The 17,354-nt window shown below is 55.3% G+C and overlaps 2 protein-coding genes across 9 annotated transcripts in view; one reads left to right on the forward strand and one right to left on the reverse strand.

The window, feature by feature from the left end:
• Positions 1-8,488, forward strand: part of DOT1L (DOT1 like histone lysine methyltransferase) — a 75,739-nt gene extending 67,251 nt beyond the window's left edge. For all 8 annotated transcript variants that reach the window (XR_007200145.1, XM_048287578.1, XM_048287580.1 and 5 more), the window contains one exon: positions 1,247-8,488. Coding sequence is in view for 1 of the 8 variants with exons in the window: in XM_048287584.1 (XP_048143541.1) it covers positions 1,247-1,254 (8 nt within the window). In the remaining 7 variants the exon portion in view is untranslated. The remainder of the gene's footprint in view (positions 1-1,246) is intronic.
• Positions 8,489-9,599: 1,111 nt separating this feature from the next.
• PLEKHJ1 (pleckstrin homology domain containing J1) lies at positions 9,600-17,344 on the reverse strand. Its single transcript, XM_048287944.1, has 6 exons — positions 17,206-17,344; positions 15,445-15,512; positions 14,382-14,448; positions 12,593-12,683; positions 12,346-12,409; positions 9,600-11,900 (listed from the first exon to the last, which is right to left on the reverse strand). Exons 1-6 carry the CDS (start codon positions 17,318-17,320, stop codon positions 11,835-11,837), a joined length of 471 nt encoding a protein of 156 aa, XP_048143901.1. The 5' UTR covers positions 17,321-17,344; the 3' UTR covers positions 9,600-11,834.
• Positions 17,345-17,354: the final 10 nt, after the last annotated feature.

Here is a 17,354-nt window from a genome sequence, read left to right on the forward strand (position 1 = left end):
CCTGGTTAGGCTTTTGGGAGGCACGTAAGTATCGCCAGGTCCTTCCCCGCAGGGAAGGGAGGCTGAGGAAGGGCTTTGTGTGCCAGCAGAGAGGTGTGGGCTTGGAAAACCCTGGATAGAGACAGGATGGGGATGGTGAGGAGGGTCAGTTTGGGGTGTGTGTAGTGAGAGCAGCGTGAGAGTCTCTGCTGGAGTTACCTGGACCTGAGGCCATGCTAGACTAGGATCCCACAGGTGTGACAGTCCCTGAAAACCTTTGAGAGTAGAGGCGAGGCACAAAAGGGACTTGTAGGAGAGTAGCTGGGTGCCAAATCTGGGTTGTGGAGCACAGGAGCAGAACTGGTGGTACCAGAGGTGGTTGTGATGCCAAGCCCTGTGACTTGAACTCAGTTCAGGTGTTTGAGCAGTGACCTTGACTTCAGTGAGAACAGATGTGCTCAGTCCTTGAGGAAGCAGGGCTGGAACCAGGAATTGGGGACTAAAATCACCTGCTTTGCTTCTGTTCTCTGGAGCCAGGCTGGGAGAGCTGCGGGTGCTCACCTGGAGAGGAGAAGGCTCCAGGGAGAGCTCCGAGCCCCTTGCAGGGCCTAAAGGGGCTCCAGGAGAGCTGCAGAGGGACTTGGGACAAGGCATGGAGGGCCAGGACCCAGGGAATGGCTTCCCAGTGCCAGAGGGCAGGGCTGGATGGGAGATTGGGCAGGAATTGTTCCCTGGGAGGGTGGGCAGGCCCTGGCACAGGGTGCCCAGAGCAGCTGGGGCTGCCCCTGGATCCCTGGCAGTGCCCAAGGCCAGGCTGGACATTGGGGCTTGGAGCAGCCTGGGACAGTGGAAGGTGTCCCTGCCCATGGCAGGGGTGGGATGGGATGAGCTTTGAGGTCCCTCCCAACCCAAATCATTCCATGATTCACAACATCTCTCTCCCACAACAATAACAAAACTCAAAGCAGATTAACTTGTGCTATAAAAATGTAAAATACTGAGGGGAGAAATACCTTTTTTATTCTTTTTCCCCCCACTTGGTGTCTGTCCCATAGGACAGAGTTCAACACAGTCACAGCTTGAAACACTGCAGCGTTTGGAGGGGCCCGGTGTCCCTTGGAGCATCCGTCCTTTAATTGGGATTGGATCAAGATTTGCTTCACCTGAGGAGGTCTTGGAGCAATGTAGGAATGATTGACACATCTAACAACACAGCAGATTTTTGCCTTTTTTATTTAGATGAGTCTCTTCCTCTCCTGTTGTGCAGGTAACTAGGATTTCTACCTCAACCCAATGTGACCTATGCAAGGACAACGTGGACCAACTTCACTCGGCTTCCACTGAAAGGTGCTCACCTGGCCTGTGCAGGGGTTTCTACTCTCTTACTACTGGACAAAAATAAAAACCATAAAAAAGACCTAAACAACAGAGCAAATATTTACTGTGAATCTGAGTAAAAAAAAAAAAAAAAAAGAAAAAAAAAAAGGAAAAAAAAAGAAAAAAAAGGCAAAAGAAATGCTTAAAGCTCCAGTTTGTATTGTTGATAGTTTAGATAAAGTATTTATCTTTTTTTTAAAGTGAAAACAATTTTGACTTATTTTATTCCACCTAGACTCATAAATACAAGTTATTATTATTAAATTCTCTGAATACTAAAGGACTGGCACACCAGCAGAGATGTAAAAGAGCCTCCTCGGTGCTATTTTGTCCGTCAGAACTGTGCCTCTGGTTTGAATCCTTGGTGCTGATTTTTTGGGGGTTGACCAATGCCAAACCCAGTTCTCAAAGGTCTGCAGATTGTTTATTCCCCTGACTCTGTTCATATCCCAAAATCTGCTTGCTTGGCTGCAGGGGAGCGACAGAGGAAGGAATTCTCCTCCCTGGGGGTTTGATTTGGACTGAGCCAGGCGCTTTTTAATGGGTGGGTTTTAATTGAGTTTGTGACTAACGAGGGCTCTGTGCTCCCCTCTGGAGCAGCCTGGGCAGGCACAGTTGCAACAGGAGAAATCCAAGTCCTGCCCCATCCCAACTACTTCCCTGGGCCATTTGCAGTTGCTGGTGGCACTCGGGTCACTGTGAATTTTGGTAGCTGGTTGGTAACCCTTTCTTGGGGCTTATGAACAGGGTGTGGGGTCAGTGGTGTTGGTGCAGCCCTTTCCCAGCACGGGGAAGACTGAACATTGTGCTTCTGTCCTGCTGCAGGGCACAGACTTGCTCAGCTCGTTGTTTCTCTGTTCCAAGCACGACGCGTTTCGTTGGTAGGGTTTTGATTCTTGACTCTAACCTGGCTCGGCCGTGTCCCTGGATTGCCAAGGTGCTTTTTGCTGTCGTGTTCCTTTGCTTTTGGGTAGGTTCTTGAATGGTAGTTCACAAAAACACCCCGAGCTGGCTGCCTGTGCTGCCACTGTCCCCCCTGGGGCAGGGACCTGTGTTGTGACTCGGTGTCGTGTGTGCAGGAAGGGCTGATTTTACAGAGGTCTGATGAGAACTTGTGAGTTTCCTATATTGTATTTCCTTTATTTTTAGGTTTTACAATGCACAATAAACCTGTAAAAACTTATTTATTCAAGTGCACAAAGTGAGGAGGAGAAGGAGGATCCGTTCAAGTGGGAATCAGGCTGGTCTGAGTTCAGGCTGGGCCAAGCACTTATAAAGGAAACTGCAGTAGAAAGGGGATTGCAGCAGCAAAATGACTGGAAAAAAGTCACGTTCAGGCTTTGGGAAACACCTCCCTGCTGGCCCTGGTGCTCAGAGGGGCAACACTATGTCCTTAAATCCCTTCTAGTGCTCCCTGGTGAGTGTCCGCTGCAGCCATCAGGCACTGGCAGGAGCTCCATGGAGCATCCCGGGGTCACAAACAGCAGCTCAGCTCCTGCCTCTGGCTGTGGGCTCAGTGAGGTCCCTGTGCCCTCCTGTGCTCTCCTGTGCCTGGATCCAGGAGGGCTGGGAGTGCTTGGAGAGCGGGTGAGGGGCTGCAGCATCTCCCACCCTCTGCAGGGTTCAGTTCTCATCCTGGGCAGTCTTAGGAGACATTTAGGACCAGGTGCAGTTGTTCTGTGATTCCTGAGCGTGTCTTCCATAGGAGCCTCTGTGTGCAGACTCCGGGGATCTGCCTTTGCCTCCTCATCCACTGGGAAGGGCAGGGCCTGAAAGCCCTGGGAGTTGGGGGCATTTTGGATGTTTTCTGCTTTGTGTGTGGGACAGGGTGTGTCCTGCTGAGGGACTGGCAGCACGAGGAAAACCTGGAAAAGGGCAGGAATGCTCGGAGGGTGAGAGCTGAGGAACATCCAGTAGCTTCTAGTAGGAGCCAAACACAGTGTATGTCCTGGAATCCAGGAGCACAATGTAACCCAGATGTTTTGCAGCTGGGAGTTGGGCAGCTCCAGCTTCTTCCCCAGCACACAGCAGAGTGCTGGGGCCTCTGGAGACTGCAAATGAGTGATTGCTGGAGGGGCAGCAGCCTTAATTAATTTCCTAATTACCTCTCCCCCATCATTTATATCTCTGGTGAGAGAGAGAGAGGAGGAAATATGAGTAGAAGCTTTTCATCCCCCGATTTTATCAGATCCTTTCCTGCAGAGGGACCGGGACGTGGTGCCCCTTGGAGCTCTTGTACCTCCCCTTCACCTCCAGCCACAAGATCCAGGAGGAAAACTTGGCTGCCATCCCTTGTCCTGGTTTGGTTGGTGCCCAAGGCACTCACAGGATCCATGCTGGAGAAGGAACCACCCCACAGATTCCATGGAACCCTCTGTGCTTCCCGGCACTGGCCCGTGTCACCCTGCGGACATGGGGCACTCCCTGGATGAGGAGGGACAGATCCTTGTGGGAATGATGTGCTCTGCATCCAGCAGCTCAGGAGTCAGTGTCAGGAGAGCCAGACTGAGCTGTCAGAGAGGTCAGGGGTGGCCTGGGCTCTGTCTCCTCACAGCTGGACTCGCTGATCTGAAAGATCTTTTCCAACCTGAACAATTCTGTGATTCCAGAACCCTTTGGAGCAAAGGCCCCCGGCGAGGAGTTTGTCACTGCTCTCTGGAGGGTGTTGAGGAAAAGCAAAGCCCGTCTGTCCCTCGCTGTCACCTCTGGTCCCTGCTGTGGTGGCCAGCCAGTGTCCAAGGCAGGGCTGGCTCAGGAGCAGCCCTGGGAATGGGCAGCACAACCCCTGGACTCAGCACTCGGCTGTGACCGAGCCACTTCCAACCCCCCAGGATTTCCGAGTCTGTGACTCTCCAGACATCATCTGGGAAGGCCCAAGGAAACCAGACCCAGGGATGAATCTTTGGGATTCCTGGGAAGGGATCCAGTCTGCCTGAGCATCAGCCTTCCCCTACCTGTGCCCCAGTGCCTGCTGGCATCCCAGTGCCTGCCGTTCCCACCCTGTTCCACACTGGTGGAATCTGGAGCTGCTCTGGCTGTGCCGGTGTCTTCCCCCCACCCCAGGCCCTGCACTGGAGCTGCTCCTGGCAGCGATTCCCAAATGGTGCTTCCAGAGGGTGCCTGCTCAGCACTGAGGTGGGAAGCCAAGGGGGCACTTTAGGACTGGAGCCTCGGCCCTGCCTGAGCTGGGAGATGTTTTTGCCAAGAGATTCCTGGTTTTGTCTTCCCTCTCCCTGACCTTTTATTGCTTTGCTGTCATCTGGGGCAAGCTCAACTTGAAATCGTGGAGTCACAGAACATCCTGAGTTGGAAGGGACCTGGAGGCTCATCGAGTCCAGCTCCTGGCCAGTATGTTACTCCTCAGTCTGCACATTGGGAAGAGCTTTCACCTGGCTGCAGGCAGACCTTGGAGCTGGTGGAATCTGATCTGTGTGGCCCCAGCCGTGACCTCTGGAACACTGAGCCAGAAGCTGAAACCTGTTTGCAATAATTGAACATTCTCTGGAGCAATCAAAGCCAAACAGTTCCAGAAAAAGAGAATTTCTCCTGCCTTACCACATCCTGCCGGTGCCGGGTCCCGCCGTTCCGGGGCTGTCACAGCTCCCCCTCCTCCATGCCCCTGCTGCCAGCGAGGGACTCGCCAGGAAGCCAAAGCACATCTTGGAGCACATCTGTGCCAAAAAAATGGAACTTCCTGAGTGCTGTGCTGAGGAAAACCTGTCCCTGCTGCTCAATGTCAGCCTTGAGGAACAAGACTTGCGTGGGCTCTTCCTTTTTTGGGGATTTGCCACCTCTGGCTCGCCAGGCCCAGTCCCCTGGGACCCACGGTGCTGGGAGGGCTCCAAAGACACCGGACCTAAATTTGGGATTTGCTGCAGATGAGTCATTCAGCAGCAATTCTTCTTCCATCAGTCAGGGGTGTGGGGACACCCAGCAGCTGGATTGCTGAGAGAGAGAGCAGGAAAACATTGCTGAGGATGTAGAGGCTGGATCCGAGCTGGTGCGAGGGATAAGGGGCATGAGGAGGTGTCCCTCCATCACCTCTTGGTTTGGCACAAACGAGGCCCTTCCCTGTAGGAAGGTGTGGGTCAGTCTGGACAGCCAGGGAACATCTTCACCTCAGCTCAGTTGTGGATGCAGTGGGAGAGAGGAGAAGGAGGAAGGAGAAGCAGCTTTTTAGGGAAGCAGCAGGGAGTGCAGCACATCCTCTCTGTCCCTGACATTCCGGGACTGAGCGTCATCTCCAGCTCCTTCTTTCAGCAGGAATTTGTGTCTCCTCCACCAGACAGATCAGAAATTCTTGTGCCTCTATCTCTTTTCCTTCCTTCCAGCACTTTATCTTCCAGTGCACCCCTTGTGCTCCCCCTGCTCTTGGCTGGGGTTGTGCTCCGGGCTCAGCCTGGCAGGGGAGGTGGGATTCCCCTGTGCCAGGACTCGCTGCTGGGATCAAGCCGAGCTTGGAGGGTCTGAGTCTGGGTTCACACCCACAGCCCCTGAAGTCCCCCAGGCAGGAAGGTGACATCACTTGGTCGTGAATGGATTTACTCATCTCTTTTTGAATCCAGAGATTCCAAATCCCCAGGGCTTGACACTCCTTGGTGTGAAACTCGCCCAGCTCTGGGTCATGCTCAGTTCAAGCGCTGAGTCACTTTCTTCTTTCTTAAGTCAAACTTGATCCTTGAGGACGTCACTTGAGCAATTTCAGCCTGGAGTGGAGAGGTTTCCAGCCTGATCAGCTCTTCCATCCCACCTGGAAACATCTCCAGTTGGAGCATTGCTCCAGAGCTGCTCGGGGCTGTCTCTGCCCTCACCCCGCTGGGGACAGGTTTCCTTCTGAGATGTGTTGGGGTCACTTCTTTAAGCTCCTTCTTCAGGGTTGGACTAAATGACCTGTAAAGGTGCTTTCCAATCTTTCCAAACTGTTCTGGTTCTCTGTGCAGACACATCTGGGAGGAGCTGGGTGAGAGCCAGACCTGCCTCACCTGCTGCTCCTGCACCTCCACCCCAGTGCTGTGGGGTGCAACATTTGGCAGCTCAGGCACTCCCCACCACAGTGGATTTACTGCCCGTGGTCATTGGTTCCATCTCATCCCAACCTTCCCCTGGAAAACTGTGGATCTTCCTGTTCTGCTGGGCTGCCCCTTCCAGGGGAAGGTCTTTTCTTGTGGCCATGGACAGGCAGCCTGGGGCTTGGTTCTTGCTGGGACTGTGTGTTCAGAAAGCAACATCTGCTCCTCTGGTATTTTTCCACTCGGAGGAGAGTCCAGGCAGAGGAGAGCCCGAGGGAGTGGTGGCAGGAGAGTCCCAGGGTGCAGAGCTGCTGGGGACACCCAGGCCTGGCTCGGGGGGACCCCAGCGCTTTCAGCTCCTCTGAGTCCCTTCAGGGCCCCGGGATGCTCCCGCTTCCCTCCCTGCTCCTGCTGATTGCTGGGAGAGGAGACTCCCAGCACTGGGAGCTGTTCTCAGGCTGCTGAAGGTGATTCCCCTCCTGCTCAGCCTTCCCAGCCCCTTCCTTCCCTCCTCAGCCGGGTCTGGAGCACCCCCGAGCCCTGGGGACACCTGCACTGCCCGGCCCGGGGTCGCTGTCCCCACGGAGCAGCCGTTCCCGAGGGTTCCCTGCTGTGTCCTGGTGCTGATGCCGAGGTGGCTTCGCTTGCTCACCCCCCCTGTGACCCATTTGCTTTCGGTGCTGGAATTCGCCCTCTGACCCAGAGGATTCTCTGTGGGTTTTGTCCTGGATAACTCCACCCTGGAGTTCTCCCAACTCCCAGGGGTGGCTGCTGTGGAAAATTCTGCTTTTCTGGTTGTTTTGCCTGAGCCAAAAGCACAGAGAGGATGAAGGGTTGGGAGCAGGGGAGGGCCTTGGGCAGGGCTGTGAACCCAAAATCCTTCTGGGGAGCAGAAACTACACAGTGTTTTTGTGAACTATCTTTGCAGCACTGAGGAAAAATCACAGGAATTGGAGTTTTGGGAGCACAGATGTGCAGTCAGTGTATGAATATTTGAAGTTTTACTGGTTTTAAAGGGTTTTTTCTTCCTTTTTTTTTTGCTCCGTTTCCATTTTCCGCTCCATTTGCGGATCAGGTTTTCACTAAAAGCTGGAGTTCCAGTTTCAAAATGTTGTTGTGCCATATTTTATTTATCCTTATACATTATAAATATATAAATATCTATTTAGACTAAATATTGCATTGAAAGATGCTGTTATTGAGAACTTCAGGGTTTAAACCCAAGACAAAAAAAATGGGAAATAATTCTCCAGTACTTTTGCTGTTTGGGACCTTCTCCCTGAAGGGCTCCTTGAGTTCTTTGTGGTGTAAAAACAAAATCACATCCAAAAATTCAATGTTTGACGATGCTAACCCTGAAGTTCTCAGGTTTGTGATCCTTTGGTTTTCTCGAGGTACATCTGGTTGCTTTTCTGGTGGAGTCAAATGATTTTTTTAAAGGTTTCATCTCTGGAGTTATTGAGGAAAAGGTGGAATGGGTTGATCCATCCTGCTTGGCTTTTTTAACCTATTAATGTTTGAAGTGATCGATTTCCAATTAAAACCCAACTTTTTAGGTCTCTGTTCTACTTAAACTTTTTAGGAGTGAGAGCCTGCCCTCGCTGAGTGGGACTTGGATGGGGAAAGCAGTAGATGATGAGGTTGCTGTTGCTCAGGAATTGATTAGTAAACTTTTAACTACTAATAAAAATCCATTCTTCAATGGATTTTTTTGAAAAACCCATTTTCTTAGGACAGTGATATGGGATGTTTCCTAGTAAATAGGAATTAGTTTATATAATTTAGCCTATTAAACTGAATTATTTAAAATTCAAACTTCCCCTAATTTATCTCCTTTTTTTTTTGGTTTTCTTTTTTGTTTTGGTTGTTTTCTTTTTTTTTATACTGGTAAGTTGTCCTGTCATTCCTTTCATTCCTGCATAGCAGTAGTGTGAATTCTGGTGTGTATATATGTATGTATAATATATATATTTCCACCCTGCCTTTCTAATTCTCCACAATGTAAGAGTTAGTTTTTGCTCCCCTCCCTCCACTTAATTTCTCGTGTCTCCCTTGATTTGTAATTGAAACGATGCTTTGAAGTTTTGTCTTTATATTAAAGTGTCTGTATTTTAATACACTGAGCTCTTGTGGACTTTCACTGTCTCAGCAAGGACGGGCTGGAATCAGGAGGGAAATGGGATTTGGGGGGGGCACAGAGGGACAGGGACCCCTGAACCAGGTGGCACCTTCAGCTCTGAGGGTTTGGGGATCCTGTGCTGGGCACTGGGGAGGGACAGCAGGGCCTGGGGACAGCTCTGGGCCCAGCAAGGGACAGGGAGGGGCTGGAGCGTGTCCAGAGAAGGGAACGGAGATGGGGAAGGGGCTGGAGCCCAGGAGCGGCTGAGGGAGCTGGGAAAGGGGCTGAGCCTGGAGCAAAGGAGGCTCAGGGGGGACCTTGTGGCTCTGCACAAGTCCCTGGTAGGAGGGGGCAGCCAGGGGGGTCGGGCTCTGCTCGCAGGGAACAGGGACAGGAGGAGAGGGAACGGCCTCAGGCTGGGCCAGGGGAGGTTTGGGCTGGATATTGGGAAAATTTCCTCACAGAAAAGGCTGTAAAGCACTGGAAGGGGCTGTCTGGGGCAGTGGTGGAGTCACCATCCCTGGAAGCGTTCAAAGTGTGGATGTGGCACCTGGGGACAAGGGACAGCCTTGGCAGTGCTGGCTCATGGGTGCACTTAATGATTTTTTAGAGGTCTTTTCCAACCTTCCACGATTCCCACCCCACGCAAGCTTTGTTCCCCTTTGGCCAGCAGGGTCACCAGTGCATCAAACCCACAGCCAGCCAGGGATGTGGTCAAACCTCGGAGCTGGAGGCCACAAACACTTCCTGAGCTCCTTCCCTGCAGGATTTAAAACGAGACACAGCCCCAGCTTCACCCAGAGCCCCCCCAGCCCCTGGCTGGGCTGGGCCACAGCCACAGCCTGACCCAGCTCCTCCTCCTACACAGGTTTGTCACCAGAGGCACTGCCACTGGCTGCAGTGCCAAAAGCATGAGTTGGAATTCACCTTGAAAGGTCCTTCCAACCCCAACTATTCTCTGACTGTATGAAAAAGCTTCTCCAAAGCCCCTCAGCCATGCCCAGCTGGCTCCGGAGCAGGAACCACACCTGGTGCCCCTGGGCAGGCCCCTGAGCTGGCTCCAGCCACCCCTCCCAGGACGGTTCTGGTGCTGTAGAACGGCTCTGACCACCACAAAGATTAAAACAGGATTTATTGGGAATGTTCACTGTACAACAGAGAAATGGCTTCAGTTGGCTCTCAGGGAGCCTGGACCCAGCTCTCACTGAAACACAACAAGCAAAGTCATCAGAGTGTGAAAAACGAGCAATTGTCTGTAAATCACCAGCAGTTGATGCAGATTTCAAAGTCTCTATAAAGTACCATCCTCCCTGAATCCCACCCCGCCTCCCAGCCCTGCCCTACAATGGATCTGAGCCCCTGGGCCTGGCCTGGCCCTGGCAACTCTTCACAGCTTTTGTTGTACATTCAGTTAAGAAATGCCATTGGTGATGAACACTTAAATCCGTGTTGGGCTTTGCTCTTGCTCACCCAACTGTTCCCTGGAACAGCAAATAAAACATCCATTTTCTGCACAGTGACACTGGGGGGTGGCAGCTCCACCTGGGAAAGGTGTGTCCAGCGAGGAGGCCACTGAGTCCTGCAAGGCACAGGTGACACATTTGCTACAGTGGTGGCAGGCCCAGCTGAGAACACAGCTCTGGGTGGTAAAAATGCAGGCTGGGCAGGATTAAAATGCACTTTGGAGTCATCCAAGGACACTGATTCCCTAAAGCACAGCTCTCATGTGTTCCTGCCTTTAATCCCTCGCTGCTGCTGCCCCTGGAGCTGCCATCTGTCTGCAACCCCCCCGGGCTCTGCTCCCTCCCTGCTGCCCTTGGCTGATTTTGGTAATTTCTGGAGCAAGCACCTGGAATGATTCAAGGGACAGGGAGTATCTGGGGAGGGAAAAGGGAAAAATCTCGGCTTTGAGATTGTAACTAAAGCATCAGTGACAGGTGCCACTCTCCTGGTACTCAGCTGCATGAGGTAAGAGGGAACACCAGGATACCAAAGGCTGCAGTGCGGGCTCTGGTTTGGGCATTAATTCCCAGTTAAGAAGGAAAAGACCCAAAAATTCCCTTCAATCCCAGCTCAGAGGCTGCTCCACCCCCTCCCCAGGCTGGGCAGCTGGAGGGGAACGCCCAGAGCTGCAGCTCCCAAAGCTCAGGCCAAGCTCCCGCCCTGCCCCAGCCCCAGCCCCAGTCCTGGTGCCAGCAACCCCTGACAGTGACACCTGAGACCTTCCTCGGGGCCTTTCCTCAGTGTTTTCCTGGGCTGGTTCCAGGGAAGCTGCTCTGGCAGTCAGGATCTGGGTCTGCTGCAGCCCTGGGTGTGGGGAGTGTCCTCCAGCCCTCATTTCCGGGCAGTTTTCCTTGGTGCAGCCAGAGCCAGGGCTGATCCTACGGGGATGTTGTTCCCTAATCCTGATCTCTTCCTTGCAGGAGCTCCAGGGCAGGCAGCCCTGGTTCCCTGGCAGCTCACTGTGACCTCGGCACAGTTTTTTGGTCTGTCCCTTTGGACAAAAGGACACAGAGAGGGGAGAAAAGCTGCAGCAGTGGCTCAGGGAATGAAGGGTTAATGCCCGGCTGAGCTGGTGCATGTCCTGCAGCTCCAGCCTCCAGCCAAAGGGAGCAGCTCCTGCCTTTGCCAGCCTCTCCATCTGGCTCTCCTCCCTGGGAAGCTGGAGCACTGCAGAGCTCTGCAGGCAGGCAGGATCACACAGGGATCTCTCCCTGCCTTTGTTCCCTTGTGTTCTGCAGCTTTGTTCCTTTGGATGGGCTTATCCAGCCCCAGGAATGACAGAAAAGAAGACCCCAAAAGGCCGTGGCTGCACGGGGCTGCTGCCTTGGCACAGGGGAGCAGGTGCCCCTCTCCATCAGCTGGAGCTGTGGCTGAGCTGGAGGAATTCCCACTCCTCCCTGCTCCCCATGAGCAGGAGAGGCAGGATGGGGTTAACCCTGGAGCCCAGAAATGCATCAGTCACAGCATCCTCTTACAGCAGGGATGGGCCCTGTGGCTCCTGGGAGGATCCTGAGCCAGGGAAGCTGAGCAGCCCCCTCGGGACAGGGACAGGGAGGAGCAGGAGAAGGGCTGGAGCTGGCTCGGGGTGGTCCCAGCAGCTCCTGGAGGGGAGCTGGTGCTGGGAGCTCACCCCAGGGTTGGGGAGCTCTGCTCCCACTGCAGTATCCACAGAGCAGCTCAGCGTCCCCAGCCGGGGAACTGGGAATGTGCAACGAATTCCCTTAAAAAATAATCATACAAACCGATTTGGGTAATAAATAAAAGAGTCACTTGGTCAGTGTGGGGAGCTGCTGTCCTTCCCAGGCGTTGGAGTGGAGCCAGGAGCCAGTTCCAGCCAGGTGGGGGGGTTACTGCCTGTGTGCTCCCAGCTGGAAACGAGCTTCCTCGGAGATTCCATACTGCTCCAGGGGGTCCTGCAGGGCAGGGAGCACAGGGAGGCACCAGTGAGATGCAGACAAAGCCCAGCAGCCCTTGGAACACACAGGACACAGCAGCGACCCGAGGTCCAGGGGAGCCACAGCCACCCCCCCACCCTGGAGCAGGGATGCTTCCAGCACCTGGCTGGGGATGAGCAGCATCTCCACCCATGGATCTGCCCAGGGCTGGTGGGAACTGTTCCAGAGACTCCCTGGGAGGCCAGGCCAGCCCTGGACCTGTCCAGCTCCAAAACTCAGGCCACTCCAGCACTGGAATGTGCACACCAGGGTGGGGGGGAGCAGCCAGGGGAAGGTGCTCAGACCTGGCTGTGGAGACCATGGCTCCCTACGGGATCTGGGATCTCCTTCCCACACACAGCCTGGGCAGCACCCCAAACCCATCAGACACCACCTGAGAAAGGCCCTGCAGGGACTCACTCACCTTCCCTGTCATCTTCTGGATCTCGTTCCGGTAGAAAATGAGGCTTCTCCTCAGGAACTCGTAGCTGCAAGACAGGAACAGAGCACAGAGAAGGCTGAGCAGAGAAGGACGTGGGGAAGTTTCAGATCCTATTTAGAGCTGGAGGGAAGCTGCTCTGGGAGGAGACAAGCGCTGCCTTCCCAGTTCCTGATCCCAGAAAACAGCCCAGAGCCCCCAGCTCTGCCCTGGCTCCGAGGGCTCATCCCACCTGGCTCTCTTGAGTGCCTCGACCCACTCCTGGCACTGCTCCTCCGTGGCACACTCGAAGCAGTATTTCCTCTCTGGCTCCTCGATGAAACCTGCCAGGGACATGGAAAGGGCTCCAGGCAGGTCCTGGCAGAGTTGTTGGTGCTCCCCTGCCTCCCTCCCCAGACTCTGCCAGGCCACAATTAGCAGCTCTGTTAACTAAGATGAGCTGGGAACGAGTCTGTAACCCCAGCCTCCAGGCCCTCTCCTGTTCCCTGGGTGGCTCTGGGTGCCTGGAGCAGCTGCCCATGGCATTTCCCAGCTTACAGCAGCCAGAGACCTTGGGAAGAGCAACTTCCCAAACTGAGGGTGAACTGAACTGGACCAACACGGCCAGGTCCACGACTGACTCCCCGAGGCTCCTTGCAAAGTCACCAGGGATTTAAATCAAAGTGGGAAACAGCCCTGAGGAAGGGATTGGGATATCTGCAGGGAGCAGCCAGGAGGAGTTAAACTGCGCTGGGAGCAGGCCCTGAGCTGCCTTTGCTGGAGGCTTTTGGGAATGTGGTACTCACATGGCACTCCCACCATGGAGAGCAGGTCCTGGTGCCACTCCAGTTCTTCACCAGGACATGCCACCAATTCCTGTCCCCACAGCTCTGCTCTGTGCAGACCCTCGGGCTGCTGCTGCTGCCAAACACCTGGGTCAGGCTGCACCAACCCCTCGGGGTGTGCTGTGGACACATCCCAGCACCAGGTACTGCTGGGTTTAACCCTGCTCAGGAATCCTCAGCCACAGAGCTCCCAACATCCCTAAAGCCCCGAAATGCAGCGCGTGGCGCTCCGGGCTCGGTGTGGTCAGGCTGTTTGAGGGTCCTCTGGAAGCACAGAGCACAGCCACAGCTGTGCCTGGCAGCCAGGCCAAAAGATACCGGGATGGCCTTGGAGAAACATCCTGTTATTGTGGCCACATACCTCTGGCACGGGGAAGAGCTGCGGGATGAAAGAGCTGCTCCCCATGGAGCCGGCCCAGCTGGAGCCGTGGTATCGCCACAAGGACAAACACAGGGGAGGACGGGGCTGGAGCAGCTTTATCTGAGCCTCTCCAGGGGATTTTTGGATAAAATGCAGCAGCACAGCAGAGATCTGTCAGCAACCACCCTCCCTGAGGGATTCCACAGGCACCCAGCGAGGTCTGGCTGCTGCTGGTGCTGCTCTGCGCGTGCAGCTGTGCAAATCCCACAGGGCTGTGCCATGGAACATCCCTGAAATCTCCTTGGGATGGGCTGCAGGCACAGTGAGGGACAGCTGGCAGCTGAGGAGGGGAAAGGCTGAGGAATTGTTAAAGTCTGAAAAGGCCTTTAAGATCATCAAGTCCAACCATCAGCCCAGCACCACCACGGTCACCACTCAGCCCTGACCCCAAGTGCCACACCCACACATTTTCTGAACACTCCCAGGGATGGTGACCCCACCACTGCCCTGGGCAGCCTGTGCCAGTGCTTCCAAACCTTTTTGGTGAGTATTTTCCCCAGTATCCAACTTAAACCTGCCCTGGGTACAACCTGAGGTTATTTCCTCTTATCCTGTCCCTTGTTCCCTGGGAGCAGAGCCCAACCCCCACCTGAGGGGCCCTGACCCCACTGAGGGAGAGGAGGAGGGCTGGGGGCAGCGATCCCACCGAGGAGGGGAAGGGCTGAGCTGACCCACAGCCACTAGAGAAACAGGGAGAAGCACAAACTGAGCAGTGAAACATTTCCTTTCCCACGTGCCACGAGGGGAAGGCAAAGGGGTGCACAGGCAGCACTCACTGATGGAGAAGACGTTCTCCTCCTCTTTGGTGATCTTGCAGCGCTCCAGCAGCAGAGCTCCAATGGGCTGGAAAACACAGGGAGAGAAGGTTCAGCCCTTGTGGTGTTGGGGGCACCGTGGGTTGAACCCACAGCGCTTCCCTGGAGCCTTTTAAGCAAGTTTCACAACCTAGTGCTGTTTTTAAATCATTCAGTCTGACTGCAACCTCCTCGTGCCAGTCTCACCTTGGAGCACTTTGCATTTGTTAATTAGGTGTTAATCAGCTCTGCTGGCTCAGATTCAGCCTGGCCTTTACCACTCTGTGATGGCAGTGAGGAACCTTTACTTTCTAAATCAAAGGAGGATGAAACATTTACTGTGACACACACAGTGACCCACAGTGAACTGTGTAAGGGCTGTCCTGGAGGCTTGGGAGAGGTTAAACAGTGGGAAGGGAGCTGGAGCAGCTCAGGATGAACAAAAACCCACCAGGTACTACTCAAAGATGTGGGAACAGTGGGTGACACTGGCCATGAGCAAGAGCAACCACAGGAAACCCTCGTCCAGGTGACACAACATGCCAGAAGCAAATCAGGCAGCAGGGAAGGGACTGAAAACCTGATTTACCTTGAATTTCGTAGAACTCTTTGGGTTGGAAAGGACCTTAAAGATCACCTCATTCCACCCCTGCCATGGGCAGGGACACTTCCACTGTCCCAGGCTGCTCCAAGCCCCAATGTCCAGCCTGGCCTTGGCCACTTCCAGGGATCCAGGGGCAGCCCCAGCTGCTCTGGGAAATCCATTCCAGCCCCTCACCACCCTCACAGGGAGGAGTTTCTTCCCAATATCCCATCTAACCCAGCCCTCTGGCAGTGGAAGCCATTCCCTCTTGTCCCATCCCTCTGTCCCTCATCCCAAGCCCCTCTCCAGCTCTCCTGGAGCCCTGCTGAGCTGATGGAAGAGGAAAGGTGGACACTGCTCCAGCTCTGTTCCTGCACCATTTTCCCAGCCCGCACAATCCACGCAGAGAAAAAGAAGAAATAAGGAGGGGAACAAGCCCCACCCATGAGGCCCAGTCCCTACCTCGGCCTCATCGGTCCGGAAGTAGAAGAGAAAGTTCACCACGAGCTTCACCAGGCGCTTCTTCAGCACTGCAGGGACAGGAGGGGTCAGGGCAGGGCAGGCACAGGAGCAGAGGGAAACCCCTGCCAGCCCTGCCAGGGCCCAGCACGGCACTGATGCCACCAAAGCACCCCCTGCACCCACCCCAAACTGCTGCCTCGGGGTGACAAAGTGTCTGAGTGGCCTCGGGGTGACAAAGCCTCTGAGCAACCTCGGGGTGACAAAGCCCCTGAGCAGCTTCTCCAGCAGCTCCTGGGCAGTCAGAGCCCACAGCAGCAGCACTGGCAGGGCCTCAGGCACTCCAGGAAAAGCTCCAGATCCCAGGAGCCCTGCCTGGAGCTGTCAGCACAGACGTCACCTCCCAGGGACAAAGTCCACCAGGCCCTCAGAGAAGGAAAGGCCCAGGACAAGGGAATGAGTGCAGCACTCCAGCACTGGTTTGCAATGGAATTTGCTGGAGGTTTCAGGGAAGAGCTTCTGCCCCAGATCCCCTGGTCCCTCATGAGCTCTCCCTGGCTCCAGCCCAGCCCCAGAACCTCCCTCCACACCCAGACTAGATCCCACCACTTGTGCTCCCCATTCCCACACTCCAGCCCTCCCAATCTGCCTGTCCCCAGTCCTCCCAGCACTCCCAGTCCTACCCACCCTCTCTCCCCAGTGCTCCCAGTCCTGTACTGGTCCTACACCCAGTTTCCCAGTCGTGATTCTCCAGCACCACCAGTCCTGCCTGCCCAACACAGCCAGTCCTAGCCCCTCTCCCCACCCAGTGCTCCCCAGTCCTACAGACCAGCCCTCCCAGTCTGTTCCTAGTTGTGCCTCCCAGTATTCCCAGTCCTGACCTCCAGAGCATCCCATTTTCCCAGTCCCTCCCCACCCAGTGCTCCCAGTCCTTCCCTAGTCCTACCCTCAGTTTCTAATTCTCCAGTACCCCCAGAGTGCCCATTTCTCCCAGTGTTTCTTCCCAGTCCCTCCCCAGTAACTCCAGGCCTGATTCTCCACTCAAGACCACCCCAGGTACCCTTGATCCCCCTCCATCTGCCCCTCACGATTCTCCCAGTTCTCCCAGTCCTGCCCTGGTCCTACCTCCAGTTTCCCAGCCCAGATTCTTCAGCACCCTCAATCCTCCCACCCAAGCTGCCCACTTCCCCCAGTGTGTCTTCTCCAGTCCCTCTCCAGCCTTGTCCCCCAGTAATTCCAGTCCTGATTCTCCAGCTGGGGTCCCCCAGGTGCCCCTGGTCTTGCTCCCCTGATCCTTCCAGTTCTCCCAGTCCTGCCCTGCTCCGCAGTTTTCCACTTGTGCTTCTCCAGTCTCCTCAGTCAGCTCCAAGTCACCCACTTCTCCCAGTCCCTGCTCACCCAGTACCCCCCCCCGTCCTTCCCGGTTTCCCAGTTGTGATTCTCCAGTTCCCCCAGCCCCACCACGCCAGGCTGCCCAGCACCCGCAGTCCCTGCTCACCCAGTGCTCCCAGTCCTGTCCTGATCCTACCCCCAGCTTCCCAGCCCGGACTCTCCAGTACCCCCAGCTCTCCCAGTCCCTCCCCACTAACCCCAGCCCTGATTCCCCACTCGGGGCCCCTCACATATCCCAGCTCTTGCCCCCCTCCGACGCTCCCAGCACCCCCAGTCCTGCCCTGGTCCTACCCCAACAACCCCAGCCCTCATTGTCCACTCGGGGCCCCTCAGGCGCGGGCGCTCCCGCCCCTCCCCGGACTCCCCCCTCACCGCTGCCCTTCTTGGGGACCCTCATGCGGATCTCGGCCGCTTTCTCGGCGGGCTGCCGGGCCAGGGACAGCAGCTCCCGCTCGTTGTAGCGCATGGCGGGCCCGCCCCGGCCCATGGCCCCGCCCGGCCCCGCCGCCGCCGCCGCCGCC

This window comes from Corvus hawaiiensis, chromosome 28 (genome assembly GCF_020740725.1).
Source record: "Corvus hawaiiensis isolate bCorHaw1 chromosome 28, bCorHaw1.pri.cur, whole genome shotgun sequence".
Lineage (NCBI taxonomy): Eukaryota > Metazoa > Chordata > Aves > Passeriformes > Corvidae > Corvus > Corvus hawaiiensis.